Source organism: Sander lucioperca, chromosome 10 (assembly GCF_008315115.2).
Source record: "Sander lucioperca isolate FBNREF2018 chromosome 10, SLUC_FBN_1.2, whole genome shotgun sequence".
NCBI classification, from domain to species: Eukaryota; Metazoa; Chordata; class Actinopteri; order Perciformes; family Percidae; genus Sander; species Sander lucioperca.
Window position 1 is genome coordinate 16,700,130 of NC_050182.1, and position 22,069 is coordinate 16,722,198.

A 22,069-nucleotide genomic window follows, 5' to 3' on the forward strand; every position below is an offset into this window, starting at 1 on the left:
GGCTTAAAGGCCAAACTAAAGTAATGAAATCATTCAGTGTTAAGGATCTTGGCAAATTGAGGGCACCCATATACTCCAAAGATTTACCATTAATTTCTCTTGGAAAACATGGGAGTGGGGAGCAACGGAGTGAAAAAAGGGAGAGTGGGAGGTGAGAGAGAGCTCCGTCCAATGGAGCCAGGGTAAGAATTTATGGTCAGGAAGAGCGATGAATGTGTAATTTACGGTGCATACTCTACCATTCCCCCTGCCCTCCCTTTTGGTAATGAGAAACGGCTGTTTTGTTGTAGGGCCAAGGCATGGTATACCCCCTCCCTTCTGGCTATGACACACCATTAGTTTTTATTTCTGTCTCTGCTTTTACGATCACTGCCCAGGCGCCAGCATTTGGCTAGTGATCGGGACCATCACACCATCTAAGCTCCTTCACCTCCCAAGATGGCCTCCTGTATCCTGAGGAAGACCATACCATAACTACTGAGGGCTCTCGACTGGAGATAGATAGCATTATACTCCCAGCAGACTTTTTTTTCTCATTCTTTGAGGGTTTGATTGAGTTCAGGTCAGAGAATAAGATATGGTTACTTAGTAGTTCAAAGTAGTATGCAAACTGTAAAAAATCAGTCACAAAATTGTCAAAATAACCCTTCTAAGGAAAATTCCTGTTAAGTGCCACTTGGGGCTTAATTTAATAGTTTGGGCCATTATTCCATTGGTTATGTAATTGTACTAGTGGTTAAAAACTGCTGACATCTGAGAACATGGTGAAATTGCTACAATGAAATCTGACTATGCATCCTGATAAAGTTCCCTTGGCCTTTGGAATTAAAATAGCCCCACATCATCACATACCCTTCACCATACCTAGAGATTGGCATGGTTTTATTTATCGAGATGATGTAAACCACTTTATTTGTAGGTAAAATCGCATGTGGGTGCACCTGAAATGTTGGTAACAACCCCTTATTGCTCAAGAATGCCGTGTATGCGCAGACTAGTTACAGCAGTTTTATTTTATTGTACTTTATTTTCATTTTTACAGTTTTTTAAATCATAAATTGTTTGTAGATGCTGTGTCCCGTTTGTCCTCATCCTTGTCCTGTATTGTTATCAACGCTATGTGCTGAAGCCAAAGACAATTTTCTTTTAGAAACAACCAACTATCTCACTAACTACTATTTGCCTTTGTGGTGTTTGTTTTTTTCATCCAAAAAGTTAGGCTAACCTTGTTTGATTGTGTCTTTGTGTGTCTTGCACCATCAACATCAACAACCAACTTTCCAGTTAGTTACAATAATCAATAGAAATAATGGGCAAAAATATGAAAATATAACCCTAATTGTAAAACTAAATGATCTAGTCTAGTAAGAATTTGTCCTTGTGTAAACGTGTCATACATGAAGACAATGGTATAGATTATGAATGACATTAGAGGACTTTGGAAGAATAAACGGTGGATCAATTCCAGACAAAATCATGAAAGTCATGATAAACTGAAATCAAACAAACTAATAGCAAAATCAGTGTATGACTTCATCTGAACTTTATTTAGGCTTTCACAGAATAAGCTTTACATGATGATTCTAATACTTTGTATGTTTAATGATAAGCACAGTTTGACATATTCACTATCACAATCCATAGTATGAATGAATAATGTAGCGTGTAACTTCTCCTGAAAGTAATATCTTGTGTAAAGCAAACAGACCCATGGAAAACATTCTATGAAAAAAAAAACTGAAACTTACGTCTGTTATGTCATGAAGCTTTTGGAGTATAAATGTGTAGAATGCTATGATTGTTCTGAAAGTTGAGCAGAAGGAAACATTATAGTTGTGCAAAATCTTCAAACCCTGTTGCAAACAGACATGATTACTGAGCAGCTGATGATTTGATGGCTTATATGATAATCAGTGGCTTGTAGTTACTGCATATTTGATATATCACTGTGCATTTACATTTCCTTCCTCTTTTTTTCCAGTACCTAATCCTTCAATCTATGAGACCAATATTAACACACATGTGCAGACTCATACACACATGTACAAACGACTAAGTTCCATTGACAAACAACTTGATCCCGTGCAGTAATGCATACAAAGTACACAAACACCCAGACGTTAGGTAGAGAGACACACACACACACACACACACACACACACACACACACACACATTTGCATGCACAAAGGCACGCACATGCAATCTTGTACACATGCAAATACTTGTGTTTTTATTCCTCGTTTTCGGTGCAGTTATTTTCTGATACAAACGCCAACATTTAATTCAGAACAAACAACTAGGCTATCAAATGGCAAAAGTTTGTGTCAAGACACCGGAGATGGATTTGAGCCAGTAATCCTCCATCTTCTCTTAGGCTTATTATTTTGTAATAGATTCCCTCGTTAGAATAATATACTGTGTAGAAGACCTTCTGTCCTCAACAACCACAAATGATTTCCAGTGCCTTTCTTTTTTTAGTTTCATCTCACAATAGGAAATAAAAGGTACCCAGACTTAATACTATTCATTGTCTTTACATCACGTACAGCGGTTGTTGAGAAAATTCATCTGCCACCTCTCGCAAACAAAGAAACAAATGAAAAACAGATTGTGATTAAAATTGGACTGGAACGAAATACATCATAGAACAGAGGAGACGGAAGAGACTCTTCATTCATTATTAGACTTCCAGCTTGAATGCTGCATTTCAAACGCAGCAATCCATTCTTAGTTCAAGAAGTGACACAGGTCGGGTTCATGACGCAAACTGTGACAAACCACAATCTTCAACGTGGCTTTGCAGTCCAACAGTGATCCCTCACGGTCAATTCAGCAAGTCTTTCTGAACACCACTAAGACACCAGTATCTTCCAGATATGTTCATCTATTCAAAAAGCTCAGAGAAGCCTTTTGTGTTGCAGCAGTCCTCCAGTTCTCTTTGCATCTTCTCCAATGCATAGCAGCATTAATTCCCTTCATTCCTTTATCACTTTGATCTTTGTCTATGGCTGGTGCTGCTGGGTGAGGCATTGTCTGTGTTTCTCTCAGCCCCATCCAGCGGGCGATAGAGTTTAGCTGACAGAGCTGGTTGTGATGCTAGGAGCAGCGGTGGTCCTGCTGTGGCCTTTTCGCCTCTTCCCCCCTCCCCCTCCCCCCCCCCCCCCTCCTCCTCCTCCTCCTCCTCCTCCTCCTTCTCTACTGCCATCTTTGCCTTCTCGTGCTCGCCCGCGTGCATTCTCCCTCTCTCTCCTGTTTGTGTCATCTTGTCGGTCTCCCTTACTCTTCCTCTCTGAAATGAGAATGCATTGAAGATATGATTAATAGTTTATACTACTTCTCAAATAAACTACTGTAAGATATCTCTCATCATCTGATGTTGTATGTAGAAGTGCCTTGGCTAAACAAAAGTAATAAAAACATGGATTCCTGAAGGATGAAGGGATATGTGTGACTTGTGGCTGTGTGGTTTTTAATCCAGGCAAAACCAGTGTAAACCATACACATTCAGTCCAGTAATATTCACAAATGCTAACATAATGCTATGTTTAGCCACGCTGACAGGATTTGTACAGCAGTGACCAGTGTGCCACTAGCGGTCAACAAATAATCAAATAGGACAAAGTAATAACTAAAAAAATGTAGTAGCCAAATGTTTTTAGCCATGTTAGTCAGTCGGTCGGTCTACCACTTCAGTCACTTCAGTCTGAACTGACTGTTGGATCAATTGCCATGAACTTTTACACCAACATTCATGGTCACCAGAGGCTGAATCCTAATCACATTGGTGATCAACATGTTTAACCTTCTATCTGCTAAACATCACCATGTTAGCATTGTCACAATGAGCATGCTAGCATTCTGACATTCGCATTTAGCTCAAAGCACCACTGTGCCTGACTGTAGACTCTTGCCATCTTTAACCCTAACCCTGTCGTGTTTGTACTGCATGGTACGGCTTGACTCACTTTTCTGGCAACATGGCATCATGACTTTGCGTAAACATACACGCCACTTTCCTAAAGCCAAATGGCATGTTATATGTACGCATTTTGAGCTATCCACGTGTATGTCTACGCTGTATACAGCAGATGTAAACATACACACATACACGTGGCGTGTAAAAAAAAAGGTTGGGTTTAGGGAAAGAACATTGGGAAAGGCTTTAGTAACACTAAAAAATGACAAAACCACGACAGTGACCAACGTCACACGCTTAGGAAAACAATAAATGGTTGGGTTTAGGAAAAGAACATTGGGGAAGGCTTTATCAAAAAAATAAATAAATAAATAAAAAAAATAACAGTTGATAAAGGCAAAACGCAGGACACAATCCCAGCTCTCCTGGGTGAAAGTCCTGTGTTTTACCCATCCGCCACCCCAACCAACCTCCATCCTTTAATACTACTCGCTATGGCGATAATTCACATGTAATGTAGGTCAATGGAGGCCAAACGGCATTGATAAACACGCTAAAAAACGATTATGCATCTTGATAACACGCCAAAATGGCATATGAATTGGCATGTCAGACATACGCCACTTAGTGAGATCAGTCTGTTTCTGGTACCAGTACTCTCCGGATAATACCCCCTCAATGTAGGTGGGATTCTCAGCTGATTCTGCCGTGACATCATCTTCAACACTCGCTGGATCCTTTTATCGGCAACTAAACAGGAAAGTCTGCACTTCGTCAAGTGTACGGCATAGTAAACATAATGTGGGTAACGTGGGTTTGTGCAAGTTGTCCCGTGTCGCTTTAATGATGATTCTCTCTGACCAATCAGTGGTCTGCAGTGTTTTTTTACTCCACCATTTAGTATCAGCTGAGCTCGCCTGGAACTTTGACCAAGGTGGTACAAAAGAAGTACCAGGTACTATCCACCATTTTGCTAATGGGAAAGTCAAGGTAAGGTAAGTCAAGCCTTTCCATGCGCCCCCCCCCCATCTACTCTCTGCTGATAAATCTTGCATTAGGATCTACACCTGTCACACATTTAAGAGTATAATTGCTCTCTAAACATCCATCACGGAGTGGTTAACGTCCACACGTAAACCATTCAGGAGAGGAAAGAGCTTAGTTCTGCTGCTGATTTGAAAATGCAGCACGTGACAGACTGTAAGAGCACTCAGGACAGTCAAGTGACACCATTTTCTGTCACATAAATCACTTTAAAATCACTTCTGGCATAATGAGTTAAACATTGTCAAGGGCCCAATAATGGCCCATAAGGACATGAAGAGCTGTCACAAAGTGGAAATGGACATTGTGTCTAGTGTCAGATGGCTATTGTTTAGGCAGCACTCAAAAGTATTCAGTTTTGTATATCTGAGGGAGTGTAGTTGCGCTGGAGGATGTTTGTTATGAATATGTGCGTTGAGAGTCTCTGCACATCCTGGAAACTGAGTGAACACTTGCCAAGGGCTGGACAGTGTTCACTACGCAGTTGACAACAGCAGGGCTTATGGCGCCACCATGTTTGTGTACTGCTGTGCAGTAATAACTGTAGGTCTGTGTTTATTTCCTGAGCAGCATTTTTAAAGTTGTTGTACAAACAGTTATGATTCTTTGTTTTAAGTGCAAAGTAGAAAAACAAGAAGTCCAAAGGTACAATGTTTCTCAAATTTCACCAAAAACATGTTTCTACATAGCCAGTTAAAAAAAATCATTATTTGGTGATAGAGTAGATTCAATTTAGTTGAATGTGGACAGACCTAACACAAAAAACATTTACTCACTGCAGGCCCATGAGTCACAATAACTTTACTCTCCAGTGGAAACTAGAAGGATCAGTCCCACACAGTAGTGCACAAACAGGAATAACTCATCCTTTTTAAGAGCCATTAGTGTGAAAATCATCATTTGTTGAGTTGGCTCAAAACGTATAAGAAGATTTTATGTCTGGCATGTTAATCAGTTAAATGTTGTCTTGAATCAATAAACATATTTCTGAGCTTTAATGACCACATTTCAAACAAACACTTAATATTGAACCGTAATAGTTTCAAATTATTTCAATGAGGCACAATGAACGAGAGTGAAGCATGAGTGAAGAGTCCTCTCACACACGCACACACACACGCACACACACACACACACACACACACACACACACACACACACACACACACACACACACACACACACTGCAGTATCTGAGCTGATGTGCTTACTGTGTAAGGACTTAATTACTCCTCTAACAAATCACTAATGGAGCCAAGAGAGGGGGACTCCATCAGTTTATGACAGCCTTGATTGTACCTCCTCTCCATCCAAGCTAAACAATTTTGCCTGACAAATGCAATAACACATCCAGAAAATTCTGTTTTCACGTGAGACCCTTTTGTGGGGTTTCAGGAAAAGGGGAAAAAATGTGCAGCCAAATCAACACAAAGCGTGAGTTCCGCAGACCACTAAATCACTAATGTTATACAAGGTCTGCCCCCTGTGTTATATTATTATATAGCCAGCCTGCCAGCCAACTCCCACAGATGAATCCACAGCTGCACTCTTTTTGCACAGAGTGAGTTTACCCACATGAACTGGTTCACCGGAGTCATGGTACCATCACCCATGAATTACCTCACAGAGGAAAAATCATTCCTGTGCATTTTGGCAGTAGTATGTCTTATTTTCATACTAAAGTATTTAGCGGCAGTATAGAGAAAATACAGGACTAAAAATCTCCTTAACATCAACAATCGACTACGACTCTACACTCGTCAGGTGACACTCGCATGTCATTTTTGCCTTTCTGAAAAGACCTACCATTGCTCCAAGTTTAGAAATGTGACAGTTTACATAGCAGTTTTAAAGGGAAGATTATAATACTTTACTGTTAATTGTTCATCTGAACCCACGGTTGACATTCTTTCCAGGATGCGGGCATCAGACAAGAGTATATTTGCCTCGCATTTCTCAACTTGTGCTGTCACAGCCTGTCCAACGAAGATCCTGCTCCTCACAGAGCATTTATACACCTTGCCAGCCTCCTTTCCCTCTAGACATGACCACAGATCTATATGGGACGATGTCAGATCATGTTCTGTTCTTTAGACCCAGAGCCCTATAGGAACTGTTCCAGAGTAGAAGATGTTGCTTGAATATGCAAGCCTCCTACGTGTTTACTCACATAGATCAAGGCATATCATCTGTTACATGTTGCAACATCTGTACAGTTGCCAACACTGTGCAAATATTGTTACGCAATGTGGCTGCTGTGCCTGAAATCTCCTAAGCGTGCCACCGTCCAATAAAGGCCTTAAATACAGCTTGTTTACAATTCTCTCTGTCCTTGTAAATGAGTGTAAGTTTCCAACTTTGTTTAAAATTGGCACACTATGCAACACAGATTGGTGACATTTAGAGACAGAAAAAATGTCTAAGACTTCATTAGAAATAATGATTTTGCAGTACAGGAGAACAAACCCTATAGCTTGAATTAACATTGTGCTCCCTGATATTTCTGTTTCGTAAGGTTTATCATCCCAACACCATTGTGGCTAAATATTGCCTCACTACTAAGGACAAACGTTTAAAAGCAAACCTTTTTGTTGCACTTTTCAACAACCTCCAGACCAATTGGCCAGATTTGTCATTTATTAGCTGCACTTGAGGAGAAACAGCGACTAATGTAACAAGCTGTTACGAAAGTTGATAATGGCCATAGAGTGGTTAGAATGACTGTTGACCTGCTGGAGAGCAAGCTGCTGTGTGGATGATAAGAGCCCAAGCAAACATGGCATGGCCGTGTAAACCTCACGCTTCAATGGTCCTCAGAACAAATAGCTCTTTCTAGCTCTGATCCTTGTCCAGCTTTGCAGTGCGTAATGCCCGCCCTTCATCTGCTTGGCTCATAGATGGTGTTTATTGTTTACATGCTGAGAAGTCAAGAGATTCTGTATCCTTCTGTGAGCTCAGCCAAACCAAACCCAATCAACACGCTGCGGGTCACAGACACGCTGGCGGGAATGCAGGCCTTTGGACGTTGAGTAATGGTTCCATCAGTCATCATGTTAACTGGTGGAGGCATTTCATGAAGCACATGGACTTTATTGCTTGTTGGTCTGCAAGCTGTACTGTCACAGTACTGTCACCTGATTTGAACTATTACTTAGTGTACCTTTTAATTTGTCCTTACTACATCTAATTTCCTCCTTAGTGTATCTGTTTTCTGCACTATATGTGTATTTGGCTTTACCTTTCAAACAGGGCGTCTTGGCCACATTGCACTTCCTCCTCTCTGTCTGTGGAGTGCAGGTCTGTGAGGGTACAAAGGCCGGGGAGGTGTCTGGGCTGTGGACCGGCAGAAGGGGCTCGCGGAGCCGAGACTGCGAGCCTTTTTTAAATCCACATGTTTTGTTCTTCTTCATACATGAACCCCATTGGCTCCACTCGCCCAGTTCACACTGTGCAGGACGCTGACCTGAAAAAAAAATGGGACTAAGGTAGTGAGTGAATGTTCCACAGCTCCAACATCTCACATTTTTTTTGCAGCCTTCACGTCTGCTTTTTTACAGCTCAGCAGTTCTAGCTCACAATAATGACCTTAAGTAATTTCCCAATCTGAAAGAAATTTTAACTTTTGGGGGTTTCTTTGTACTTGAGAGGGACAGATTTAGAGAGTTGCTGTGAACCTGAAGGCTATTAAATATACTACTACTACTAATAATAATAATAATCATAAAAAGTATACTGCACTCACAACAGAAGCCATTTTTTTAGGGTAACGTTAGGGTAACCATTTTAGAACAACTGTTATTTTTTTTTTTATTTATTTGTTTCACCTTTATTTTTACAGGCAAGTCATTAAGAACAGGTTCTTATTTACAATGGCGGCCTGAAAATGCTGTTAATGCTGTTGTTGTTACTAACTCATGACAGAATTATTTTTAACAACAACAAAAAGAAACGAAAAAGAGCTGAAAGGAAAGATAAAAAAAGATCTTGGGATTATTCTCAAGAGTTTACTTTCCCTTTTCCAGGCCTGACTGTTGAACCTAATCGGCTGCTTAGATGAAGTGATAAAAAAAAATGGAGTCAACATGTGGCTCACACCTGTGAGCGTCTTCAGTAGGTGAAAGACCCTGAAACAATACTTTCTGTTTCATTACAGGAGCAGAGATGCTATGGCTAATGTTTTGAAATTAGTAAACAGTTAAGGTCAAAGGTCACTCACCGACACACTCCATGGTCTCATTGGCGGTGCGCTGGCCTGGAGGGCAGCTGACATAACATCGCCCACTGTGTGAATACAAGCCCTCCTTACATTTTGTGCAAAAATTGCGATTGAAACACGCTTCACAATTGTCTATTTTACATTCTGAAAGACAAAAAGAGAGGATCAAATTAAAGGATCAAATCACAAGTCACATTGTGTCTGGTGATGGTGAGAGTTAATTTTATCATCTTCAGATTTTTTGTTTTAAAGAATTTCTGGTGGAAACATAGAAATCTCTACTGTTTTCATGGAATATTCATTGCATTTTTGGCTGAAAAAAAGCAAATGGTTCTCCAGAGACAGGACAAGAGGAACTGAACTGTATTTCCTCTGAGAGATTTATTAGGGATTAAACAACACAGGGTCTATTTAGGGGGAGTAACACTCTTCTCTTACAAACACATGCACCACAGGGCTTGTTTTTTTGGAAAGCGGGTGTGAATGAGTACAGCCAGGAGTGTATCGCTTCAGTGGTTTTCTCAAGAGTTTCTGCACACCTCAGTTTCAATAAAATCTCGAACTCTCCAGTTAAACAAGCAACTTTTGGAAATTTGGGTAATTACTAGCACATGAGGATAAAAGCCAGACATCTTAAAATACTTTGGTCTCATCTTGAAAGGCACATCCTTATTCTCATGAAAAACCGTAGAGAGAGATGGAAATCTTCCTGTCAATATTTCTATATAAGAAATGCCAAGATGCCAAGGTCAGAAATGATCTAACACTGACTACATTTACATGCACATAATATTCCGACTGTTGACATGGCTAATGATAGTGAATATTCCACTAATATTCCTGTTTACATGTAGCCATGCAAACATTTTTCAAAGTTTTCCAGCGGTGGTGGACTTGTACTGTGCGAACACAGCCTCCCTCTTTCATTCCTTCAACCAGCTTCTTGAAAAGGTCGGCGTAGCGATGTGTGCGCATATCCAACAACCTGTTGACATCCAAGTCTTTGATAATGTTTAAAAGTAGCTGTGTTTCTCCTTCTTATCAGGTCTGCAGCCCTGCAAACTGTTGGCTGGTTGGTTTGTTTATAGCAACCATAGCAACGCAAAGAGCTGACCACGAGCAGGCAAGAGGCCGTAAACTGCGGTAAAAACCCAGATTGAGACGCATATTACGAAAGTGCTGTATACATGTCCAAAGAATGCCTCTAAAACCTGAAAAATACCGGAATATCCCACGTCTTAATCGGAAAATGCTATATTCGGAAAAAGCCCTTTTTCGGAAACTATAGTTCCATCATTATAGTGTGACAGCTTGAGCAGACAATTACAGCTCATGTTTTTCAGAAACCCTAAATCTAAAATATATAAATATAATATACAAATGATTGCATCTCCCTAACCAGAGTTAAGGGTTGTATCTGTTTGGGGTTATGTAAACTAACTAAATAATTTAGCACATCTGACAAGTAATTATGTGATGCAGAAATGTCAAGGAAAAACATCTTAAAAGAGAAGAATAGCCTGTGTTTTTCTGTAGCAGAAAATCACAACAGGCTAGTGGGCATTTTTGTTGCTACCCACTAAACACCTACAACTACCTTGAAGCCATGAATATGATTAAACTTTAATCATTTGAGTTAATTATGAATTTATAAATGTTTTACTGTACAAAGAATAATCCTTTTAGACCCGCTTACATTCATACTTCAGAGACTATACACTGTATATGGTGCAGATAGTATCAGGGTGTATCAGAATGAAATGTGTGTAAAAGTGAAAGCATAACAAATATGGATTGAGTCCTGGCATGAACTTCACATATGAGGGCCAAATAAAAAATAAAATCCTCTTAAAAACAGACAAACAACAATGTTTTTGTTGGGATTTTGTTCCAATCCTGTTTTCTGTCCACGCGTAAGGGGAAACAGACTGAAGTGCTGGCACTCCTCGGCTGATAGTACGGGACCGGTGCCACCAGAACCAACTAAGTAAGTTGGGTAAGTACCGTGAGTGTGGCCACCCTTTCACCCACCCACCTAAATGAGTCAAACCTGTCTATAACCATAACGAAGACTAGTTCAATTAAAAAATTTCACTGACTTTCCTCCAGTTCAGCACATACTTTGGTGGCTATTTGTGTGCCCTTTTCCACAGGGATAAGTAGCCACAACAGAAGGATTTCATTAAGTGGCCATTCTTATTCACCCACAAGCACTGAAAAATAGTGTGGTATACTGACATTCTATAACTTTCTATGCACTTTGACTTAAGAGTTGGTATAAGGAGGATAAGTTTTGTCCACACAAAGAAAAGGCAGAGCGGCAAATTTTGAGGTTTGGGTTGGTCGTTCTCCAAGCTCTCTGCAGGAGTTTGTAAAATTGATGCTGAATCTTTGCTTGTAATAAACCTTTTTATAATCAAGAACAGTGTCGGTGGATTCCTCTTCATACAGCATCACAGCATTACTATTTAAGGCACCACAATAGTAGCACAGATTGGTAATGATCTGTATTATATGTTGTTGTCTTTGACCTGAAATAGGTCTTCGTGATGTGTTGCATGTTTTAACACCAAGGACCATGTTGGAAATAAGTGTTTACACTTTAACATGCTATCCTTTGGATTATGTTGTTTTGTGAAATCCAAAATAAATCAAATGAAATCAAAAAAAAAAAATTGGTTGAAAAGATGAGGCAGTATGAAATGATTTGGGAGAATAAAGGGTGTGGCAAATGGTAGGATAGCTATTTTCTGCATTCATATTTTAGATCTTTGTTAAACATAAAGTGGAAATATACAAATAAGATACACATGGCTGATGAACTAGCAGGGTATCCCTCTACTCCTCTAAATACCCCCATATTGTACACAAACAGGAGATGATGAGCCAAAGACAAACAGATCGTTTACACTTCTGCAGGCTTGATTTGACATCAGCTGTGTGGATTTTCATGGAGTAGGCTGTTGCCAGCATGTTAGCTCTAGCCTACATGTATTTGGAAGCTTCCAGATGTGTATCTGGATCAAAAGTCTAAAACACAAAGCAAAACTCACGGGTGCATCTGTTGTTGCCCTCTGGGTTCCTCATGCCAAAGTATCCCATAGGGCAGGAGGCGAGGCACACGCCTATCTGACGGATGTCATTGCGCTCCAGGAAGATGAAGAGCTTGGGCCTACATTTAATGCAGCCGTTATACTCCGAGCATCGGTCACAGCCTTTGGGGCAAGATGGTGGCCCCTCAGTACTAACTGTGGAAACAACAAGCGCAATTAACAGAGAGAAAGGAACAGTCAGGTTTGAGGTATGCAACAGAACAGCATGGTGTACTATCACATAAAAAGATTAATTGTTTCCAGCCAGATATGAATTTTAACAAGGAAATAAAAAGGGCATTTGTTAACATTCTGCCTATGAGAACAACATTGGGGGAACTTTAATATTTTGCTGGCATCTCCAGAGATCCAGCCATAAACCTACCAACGCTTTATCACTCCAACAAGCAGGGGTTAATGATTGCAGCTTAATCTAACCGGGAGCCAGGCCAAACATCTTTGTTTGAACAGTTACTCACTGTTTACTTCAAACCGCTTGCCGAAGATCCTTAACATATTTTAATTTGGAGAAACCAGGGTTATTGGGGCTGACAGCCGACCAAGAGCCAGTCAAAATCAGGCAACTAACATCACACAAGGCTCTCTCACTCTACTGGGTTCGGTGTGAAATTAACTGGGTATCAGAAAAGTGCAATAGTGATAGACATGGCCAATAATCAAATACTGCCAGTGTTTTTCTATAGTGGTACCAAACAGCATGTAGTCTAAAAATGCACTGCAGATGCATTTACACTTCACACCCTTGTAATCCCAGACATTAATCAAATTCCCTCACCTTCCAAAAAGGCACAACCGGTCTATCACCGGTTGCCATACATGCAACCACTAAATTATTTCTAGGAAAAGTGTGTCAAAGTGCACCTCCTTTTTCTAGGAGCCATTCAGAGACAAAAACACAGTCATCAGAGTGATTTACATTCCTGTACTGTATCACCTCTGAATATACATAGTCTCACACAGCGTTTCCATCTGCCGCCCTGACTCCCAGAGATAAGTTGGATGGTAAAAGGGTTCTCCTATGAACAGATTACACCAATGCCAGTCACGGTAACCTCAAATGCAGCAATTACAGCCAGGTCTTGTTGCTTACTATCACAGATGAAAAAAAAACTAATAATAGCCCTGGGGAGTGTATGAATCAGAGTGTGGTGTTGTAAATTGTGACACGTGGTGGACTGAAAAAAGAAGCTGTTCTCCTCTCTGATGGTTTCAGTTTGATCTTTGCATTACACTGCAGTACTTCAGAAAAAGAAATCGGATTGCATTAGGATGCAAAAGCTTCAAATCAGAGGTGTAAAATCATAGACCCCTTTCATATCTGGAGGGGAGAAGCCTCAACTGACTGTGACACTGTAGAGGGCGCTCATGTATGTAATGAGTGACCCAAATCCTTCTGTCCTCAATACAATAGCACATGACAAACTGCGACAGCATTTAAGGTCATATGAGTGCATACTGTGAAAGATATACCATTTCTAACACAAATGACCGTTCTTCCTTTGTGCGATTTTAATAAAATCACATCTGTTACTGTGGCCAGTCATGGTATTATATAAATTCTGGTTCACAGAGGTTGGGGCGAGCTTGGCATTGGCTGAAAGCTCCTTGTGTGTAAAGGAATAATTATTTCAAAGCTGACAGTAACACCAGCACTGAGGATCTAAGGCCAGAGATACACTGCAAGTCGGCCTGAGCACCATCTTTGTGGTTGCGTGAAGTCAGAAAAATGCTTGCAACAACACTGGTAGCACGGTCCGATTGAGGGCTTAGAACTGTCAGGTACTCGTTCCATAATGTGCTCACAGAGCCAGACACAAAAAAGAGTGATGGCTTTGAGGGCGAATCCATCAAAAACCCCTCTATAAACAATTCTTACACCCATCAAAGTTTTACATAAACTGAGAGAGGCGTAATCTTAAAAAGAGGAAGAAAGATGAGCCATTCAGGGGAAACACTGAACCTTACATAACCCGTTTAGAAAAAACAAATAAGAATGATGAGAAAATAAACAATATGTTATCTTTACTTTGCTTGTTAAATGTTTCAGTACGCAGAAAAGAAAAAAGGCAGCAGTGCTGAAGAGGAAGAAAAAAACAAAGTGAGAACTCACCCCGCCTCTGCCTTCTCGCTTTGGAGAGCTTGAGAGCATCGCTGTGACCCATGGAGCTGAGGAAGACCATTGCCAGCGCCACCAGTCTCAACTGCATAGTCCCTGTTGCCTTCACGGCCACGCAGGGTCCCCCCCTGCGACCAGATGGATCAGGTGGGGGGGCCCCCCTTCCTCTGTGGGACAGGTGGATCCCTCTGCTGATGGGACAGATGATTCCTCCTCTCTCCTGTGGTACTGCTCTCTTTCTCGGTCTTTCTCTCCCTTTTCCTCCCCTCTGTCTCTCTGTATCGGTCACTCTAGTGGCTGCTGCGTCCGCGAGTCTGTGTAGTGGAGGGGGATGCCGCTCCACTACACAGCAAGTCCAAACAAGCCCGAGGCACAACAAGCCATCACGCTGGTGGTGGTACTGGCAAAGGGAGTAGACAGCGTGGGGCTGGGTGGAGGGAGGGGAAAGTGGAGGTTGTGCAGAGGATGAAGAGGAGGAGAGATTGGAGAGGATATTGTCAAACTTCTGGTGGTTCAACCCATGAAGCTCGGGGTGGGCTGGCAGGGAAGCAGGGAACCCGCTGTTTGAGGAGGGTTTGTTGTCAGTGACTGCCTGAGCTCACAAGCATGCGTCCTATTAAAGATGCTCGAAGGCGGAACAAAAATACGAGCTTGCAGATTGAAAGAAGATGGATGCAGGTTCTTGACTATGTGTGACACACACATCTGCTAGTACCAGGGCCTGCTGCGAGAAAAGAATAAAAGGAGGCAGAGAAGAGAGACAGATGGGGAACAGGTTAAGGAGAAGGGTTGTTACAGGTAACATTAAAGGAATACTTTGACCTTTTGGGTAATACACTTATTTGCTTTCTTGCTGAGAGTTAGATGAGATGCTCGATACATCTGTCATGCCTGTATGATAAATACAGAGCTACATCCAGCAGCCCGTTAGCTTAGCTTTGCATAAAGACTGGAAACAGTGGGGAAACAGCTAACAAGGCTCCGTCCAAAAGGTGACAAAATCAGCCTACCAGCACCTCTAAAGCTCACAGATTAACCCACGGTATACATGAGAGAGGAATGCATCTTCTCATGTAACTCCAAAGCCAATTAGCCTTTTTTTCCAAAATGTGAAATTATTCCTTCATCTTGTTTTTCCAATAGTCATAGAATAATATCAGTGTGCTATCAACACATTTACATACTCCAACCAGCGACATTCAATTCTAACCCAATGCAACAAGAATATATTGTTTGGCCTAAACTGCATTCATTCAAGTATATCAGAAATCTTTGTAATCTGAAGAACCTGATCATGATCATGATGTTGCGGAAGGCATTTCAAGATGGATTTGGATGATGAATCGAGCATGAAGTCAAATGCAACACACACACGACTGAAGGCCTTTATCATATTTGGTACTGAGATCTTTTTATAGATAGTGTCATACGCTGCCTGTATTTACGGCGCTTGTGTGAAGAGGACACACAGAACATGTTAGGATCTGAGCAATGGGAGGTCCTCCCTCGCAGCTCAATAAAGAAAAATAGGACCATATTTGGCTGTCGAGTTGGTTGTGGCTCTGAATCAAACTAAGGACAATGCCATTTGGTGTGTCTAAACATTCCAGCAGGCAACGTTACATTATTTGTTTAAGCATAAATCAAAACGGACGAAATCATTTCCCTTTTAACTGGACTGACCCCAAATATTTTGAGCATCCGCAATAGGAGTTATGCTCGACTCCAGAAATAACATACAATCTTTAAAATACAAATAAGTACAAATAAATAAAAATAAATCCAGACTGATTTCCAGTCCATGTGATAATGATGAGACACCTTGTCTTGTACTCGAGAAAAAGACAAAAATGACTTATTATGTTAAACATGAATGTGACATTACTACATTTCTTGAGCAAAATTAAGTTTAGAGCTGCTTGTAAACGGGAGCATCAGTCGAAGTCTGTTGGTGCTGAATGAGCCACAGAATACAGAATTTCTTAATCCTGAAGAATTCAGAAAAAAGGAAGTTCCTTTTGTAATTCTTACAATTCCATAGCATTGCTTTACACCCAACAGAGGACAGGGGTACTGTACTTGTATCCTCTCCTAATTGGGAAACACTTCAGACTCTCCTCCCCACTCGTATTTATTTCTTAACACTTAACGATTCACAATGTCACTGACACCTCTCGGCTAAAGTCATATTTACAGGAATGAGCCAAAAGAGTTTCTTCTGCAGCACCTGTTACTTGAGAGAGTGATGATTGGAGAATGGGACATGCTAAGTCTCTGGATCACTCAGTCAGAACATAACCTTTCCAGCACTGAGTAACTCAAGACATGTGCCAGAGACTCTTTCATAACCCAGCACTCCCACGACTCTTCGCTACCTGCCAGAAGCACACCTCAGCCCATCCATTTCTGCTCTCACACACCATGGAGAGAAGAGACAGGATTGGGCTGTTAACTTAGGGAGAAAATGGATTGTTGTACTCGTCCACATTACAAGGCCCATTTTTAACAAACAGTCATCTAAGCAGGCAACTGTGGTGCTACTGTGGCACCTGTATGTTTTGAAAGTTGTCTGTCTCTGCTCCCTCATCCATTAAACTGTGTGCCTTTCCTCACCATCAGCCACATTCAGCTGAGCCCAATGAAACTAAGCCCCACTCATCAAATAGTCAGGAGATTAAATTGCCTCCTTTGAAAGTCCAAAGTTTGATCTATCAATTATTCAAGCAGTGAAAGGGAGCTCCCACACAGGGAATTTATTGAACTCGAGAAGGTGCCACAACTCTGAGCTCAGAGTTACAAATGCAACCTGTCGATGAACTTTCTGCCTATGACTGAACCTACTGGCTTTTTTAACCATTTGTAAGAGCTAAAAAAAAGATTTACATGTATTGTGCCAAAATGCCTCAATCACACACAAATTGAGAAGATAATACCTGCATTTGCAATGTGCAACAAGAGACACAGAAGGCAAAAAAGGATAAAAAGGAAGATTTAATAGATTTTATTGTCAGTTCATAAATCATAACACCTTTATCCTCACACAGGAATGACCAAACATTGAATCAACATTTCCCTGTTCCCTGCAACATGTGGCCCCATACTAACCTCCAATCACTCATTTTCAAAACGACATTTTTTGGGCATCTGCTACATGGACTCAGTAAGCGGTAAATTCTGGCTTTTAAATAGGCACTTTTTCCAATGTTGGCTGCCCATGTGCGCAGCAAACAAAGCTACAGGAATTTGTGGGTGATTTCACCCAGACATAGTGACCATTCATGTTCAATTTATTTTGCTCTTTTTAAAATCCCATATTTGTACATCCAAGCCATAAGCTCTAGCGGTGCTAGCCAATCCAGCCCACAATGAAAAGCAGAAAGGGAAGACGAAATGAAAGAGCTGATGCAACAGAACAATGGGAAAATGAGGTGTTAACTGAGACATCATCCTTATGCACGTGCACACGCTCTCAACACCTTTCAATCTAAATCTGTGGATCGGATATCTTCAACAGGGGGTCCAGGACCCCTAGGGGGTCCTCAGAGTCATGGCAGGGGGGCCTACGAATTATTGTTAATTTTTGAAAGTTTTTTCAAAAATTAAAATGTCTTAACATGAATCCAACATATTATTAGCAAATATAAATCCCCACCGATGATAGGCTTACTGGCCTATAAGGTAGTCACTAAAATAGCCATCCGTAGATACAGTTAATCCTAAGGATTCACTGTGCCACATGTATGTTCAATATTAAAAGATGATTTATAAAATCATGCCAACAATTATTATTTTAATAGCTTAGTATTCTATGCAAAAACAGTATTTTATAAAAGCTTTAGGCCTCCCTACATGTATTCCCAGTTTAATATGCAACTTCATTTTATACAATAGATGTAGTAGGGGATCCCTGCTCTGTCTCTCTTTCAGTTAAGGGGTCCTTGGTTTAAAAAAACGTTGAAGACCCCTGCTGTAGATGAATACTAGCCTGTCCACCTCATCTACCTGCAGAGTGTGGAGAAACACCTGGCTGCACCACCACCACCACCACCCACAGAAGCCCCAAACATTTTGGTAATCACTTCCTCTGCAGCTCAAAGAGTTCAGGCAGTGAGAGGTCATTTGTGCTGCAGTTGGAAAACACTCAACACTCAGATCAGAGCAGAGCATCGTCGGCCTCTTCCTCCAATCTAACCACCACCAGACTCTCTCTTTTTGGAGTTGTAGGACTAAAGCCCTGCACAGCTCCAGCAGTCAGAGGACTGATCTTGTACAGCTCAGTTGAGCACAGTTCAGCTTTGCCTCGGAGGCTCGCACACCATGTTGCAGTACAGCTGTTTGCATTGCACGGCTCCACAAGGGGATGGAAAATCAAGTGCATATGGTGTTAAAACAGTCTCATAAGTATTTGCAACTTGTAAAACAGAATTCACAAATAAATACAGAGTGATTTGCATTTGTAAATCTGTGTTGTATCTGTGCCTCTAATTTGTGACTTGTGAAACACAATGCAGAAATGAATGCAGAGCGATTTGTATCCGCAAATGCGTATCTGTGTCCGTGCGTCTAATTTGTAACTCGTATTTCATCATTTGTAAATGAACTTAGTATTTTTCAATGTGAATATATTTGTAAATTTCCTTCTATATGTGTGGGTACTTTTGCAACTGTTTTTCCGCGCCATTGTTGTCACAAAACAATTTGTGTCTCAAGTGACGATCCCAGCACTCTCCAGTAGATGGCGGTAATGCAACACTTATGGATGCCAACCGCTGTTAAACTACATGAAGATGGTTAAGAAGCCTTGTCAAATGTTTCAGAGACAGTTGGCAGAAACTACTTGACGTTCCTCTGGGGTAGGTTTATATTATTAGGACTTTGTCGTCAAATAAATTACATTTATGTTTTCATCATCATTGTTGCAGTGCATTTACAATTTGCTTTATGTTGTTATAGCGGCAGTGAGTTTGCTACATTTTGGAGCGTGCCAACGTTCACCTTCTTGTACAGCTTGAACAGCGATGCTAACTTAGCTCGTTAAAGTCAGCTCTGTAACATGGGCGTTGCCTGGTCTTTGTATGGAATTGTCTGAAATATTATTTCAGAGCGCTGTTTAAGCGCTGCTTAAACGGTTAAGGCCGTTTTACAGTTGTGCGGAGGCTCCACGTAGAGCTCTCGCCGTAGCCTATGTAAGTGGCCTGATGTTTATACTTGTGCGCTGGTGTGTGCTTCGAGCCGGCATGTGTGTTTGTGGGGAGTGGGTGATAGAGCAAGGGAGAAGTGAGAGAGTGACGGTGATTAACTTTGGAGCGAGTACCAACTCTAGAGTCATAGTGAGAGAAACAAAAGTGTCTCCCCTGTTCTTTCTCCCCAGCCGGGGGAAATGCAACGCTACCAAGCCACGGCTGAGCGACGTGCGTCGCTGCGACGTGTAGTTAAATTTTTCGAGAGGTGAGCATCAGGCTACGGCGTAGGGTCTGGCGTAGACGCAGAGGGGTCTGCGGGGGTCTGCGGGGCTACGCCGTCGATTTTACGCACGACTATAAAATGGCCTTTAGTGGGCCCAGTTGTAAAGCTAGTGAATATATTTGGTATCATATGAAACTAGATGAAATAAGGACTCAATCGATGATGTTCTAAGTTAAACTATGAACAATTTAAATGTAACATTTGCTCGACATATTGTAACCATGTTTATTAGTACAGTAATTGCCACGTACCGGGTTAAATACATGCTGCTCCTTTATTCAAGACTAAATGTATGTGCAGTTGTACACCGTGATAAAAAATGATAGCCTAGTTTAATCGCACACTAAATCTGCCATGTTTTACAGATCTGACTGACCACTGATGAGGTGTACTTGGACCCACCAGACTCTCCTCACAGTATGAGAAACCATCAGGAGGAAGTTATTGCTCGACAGGTGTCATACTTGTCAACTGTTCAGTAACTAAAGTATCAACAGCTACTGCGAGGACTGTACTGTGTCCATAGACATTGATCAGGCTGTGTGAAAGGGACTCTTGTTTCACAAAGTAACTTAGAGATTTTCACTTGAAGTTTTTATTTGTCCGTTATTGTCATATTTATGCTGTGAAATGTTTTTCAAGCTGCAGATTAGATTTAATACCCTTTCAAAAATACTTTCGTTTTATTCATATTGTCATCTGTCAAAACAATAGTTTAACTGTTAAACAAATGTTTTGTGTTGCTTACAGTCACTATTACCTGTCTTAAAGGATTACATGTTCATAGTCAGGATGTTAAATGGACTTAGTGACAAATTAGAGGCACAGATACAACACAGATTTACGAATACAAATCACCCTGTATTCATTTGTGAATTGAGTTTTACAAGTTGCAAATACTTATGAGACTGTTTTAGCACCATAAGTGCAGATCCCCACCTGTCCGCAGTCCAGCATCTGCTGTCACGTCACTGTCCTGTTGTTTTTCTAAATCTCTCCCTGCCTGTCTCTTTGAAGCTGGGGAGGCATGTATAGCTCTGTGGATAGAAGCTGTAGAATGTAATCCTAAAGAGTAAACCGACAGCATGTTAACTCTATCCCACTCTAATGTTCAGTTTAGCAAGTAGAATATAAAATATGACAATGATCAGCCTCCTATTTGGTTAAATATTGAAAATGTTTTTGAGGAAAAAGTTACAGCACTCATGATGGATAAAAGATGGGGCACTTGGAGCCTCAAGTTTAAATCTTCCAACAGGGAAAATATTATTGATTGCAAAATAAAACGAATTAAGGTCGTCACAGGTAGTGTGTAATAAAAGTGTAATACAAAATAAGAATAGGCCTAGTTATAATAATAACGATAATAATGCTCAATTAACATATTAAAACGAGAACGTTTTCTATTTGTTTAGGGTACCATAGAGTAACTTTTACACAAACAAAATTCTAGATCCGTTACAACAAAGTTTAACCCCAAATTTGGATATGTATTCATAAAAAATCGCGGTAATCGCGTAAATGGTAAAATATGAAATAAGAATCAACCCACCTGTAAAGCGGGATCTCCGAATAATGCTGTTCATTGAGCGGTCGGCACTCAATTTCCTTTTTTATAAGGGAAAATCCGTTACATGTTTGGTCACAAAGAACTCCTCCTACAGGATACCCCCATGCAACCTTTTTCTGTCATCATTTCAAAAGACATATGATTTCATTTCTTTCACATCTGTCACAATTTAGAGGCAACGTCCTAGCAGGCTGTGTAGAGGATGCACAAGACAGAAAACGTGTGCAATGGATTAAAAAATAAATTCCTCCAGTTAAAGATGATGTGCATAACAAAATATATATCCCGATGAACTAAGTCACTCAGACTTTTTATTTCGTCTTCTTAGGCCAGGATGCCTGTTTGCACTGAAGCTCCTGCGAGTTGCGCTTTTTAAATCCACTTTGGAGCGTCGAACAGCATCCAACTCAGACAAGTTACAAAGCCGTGGTATTTGCATCCAAACCCCAACACTGCCAACGGGCATTACAGGCCCCACCCCTCGAATTCTCACTGAGAGATGAAAAACCTGCGGTGGACTTGTGTAAGTGTTGCTGTTAAACAACTAATATTGTGTGCAAATTCACATGTATTCCCTGATTTGGTGCGATTTGATGAAATATTGTTCTTTCTCTACTGGGCCTTCA

The 22,069-nt window shown here is 40.9% G+C and overlaps 1 protein-coding gene across 1 annotated transcript; it reads right to left on the bottom strand.

Annotated features, from left to right (window-relative positions):
- Nucleotides 1–1,526: 1,526 nt before the first annotated feature.
- rspo1 (R-spondin 1) lies at nucleotides 1,527–21,558 on the bottom strand. Its single transcript, XM_031314756.2, has 6 exons — nucleotides 21,426–21,558; nucleotides 14,402–14,967; nucleotides 12,232–12,426; nucleotides 9,179–9,322; nucleotides 8,201–8,425; nucleotides 1,527–3,291 (listed from the first exon to the last, which is right to left on the bottom strand). The coding sequence occupies exons 2-6, from the start codon at nucleotides 14,496–14,498 to the stop codon at nucleotides 3,074–3,076; spliced, it is 879 nt and encodes a 292-aa protein (XP_031170616.2). The 5' UTR covers nucleotides 14,499–14,967; nucleotides 21,426–21,558; the 3' UTR covers nucleotides 1,527–3,073.
- Between the last annotated feature and the right edge of the window lie 511 nt (nucleotides 21,559–22,069).

Excerpts from the sequence above, each read along its gene's own strand:
- rspo1 (XM_031314756.2), bottom strand. The coding sequence starts at position 14,498 with ATGCAGTTGAGACTGGTGGCGCTGGCAATGGTCTTCCTCAGCTCCATG. Across the intron at positions 9,323-12,231 it reads GGGCAACAACAGATGCACCC|AATGTAAAATAGACAATTGT; the intron begins GTGAGTTTTGCT and ends TTTGTCTTTCAG. Across the intron at positions 8,426-9,178 it reads TGAGACCATGGAGTGTGTCG|GTCAGCGTCCTGCACAGTGT; the intron begins GTGAGTGACCTT and ends TTTTTTTTTCAG.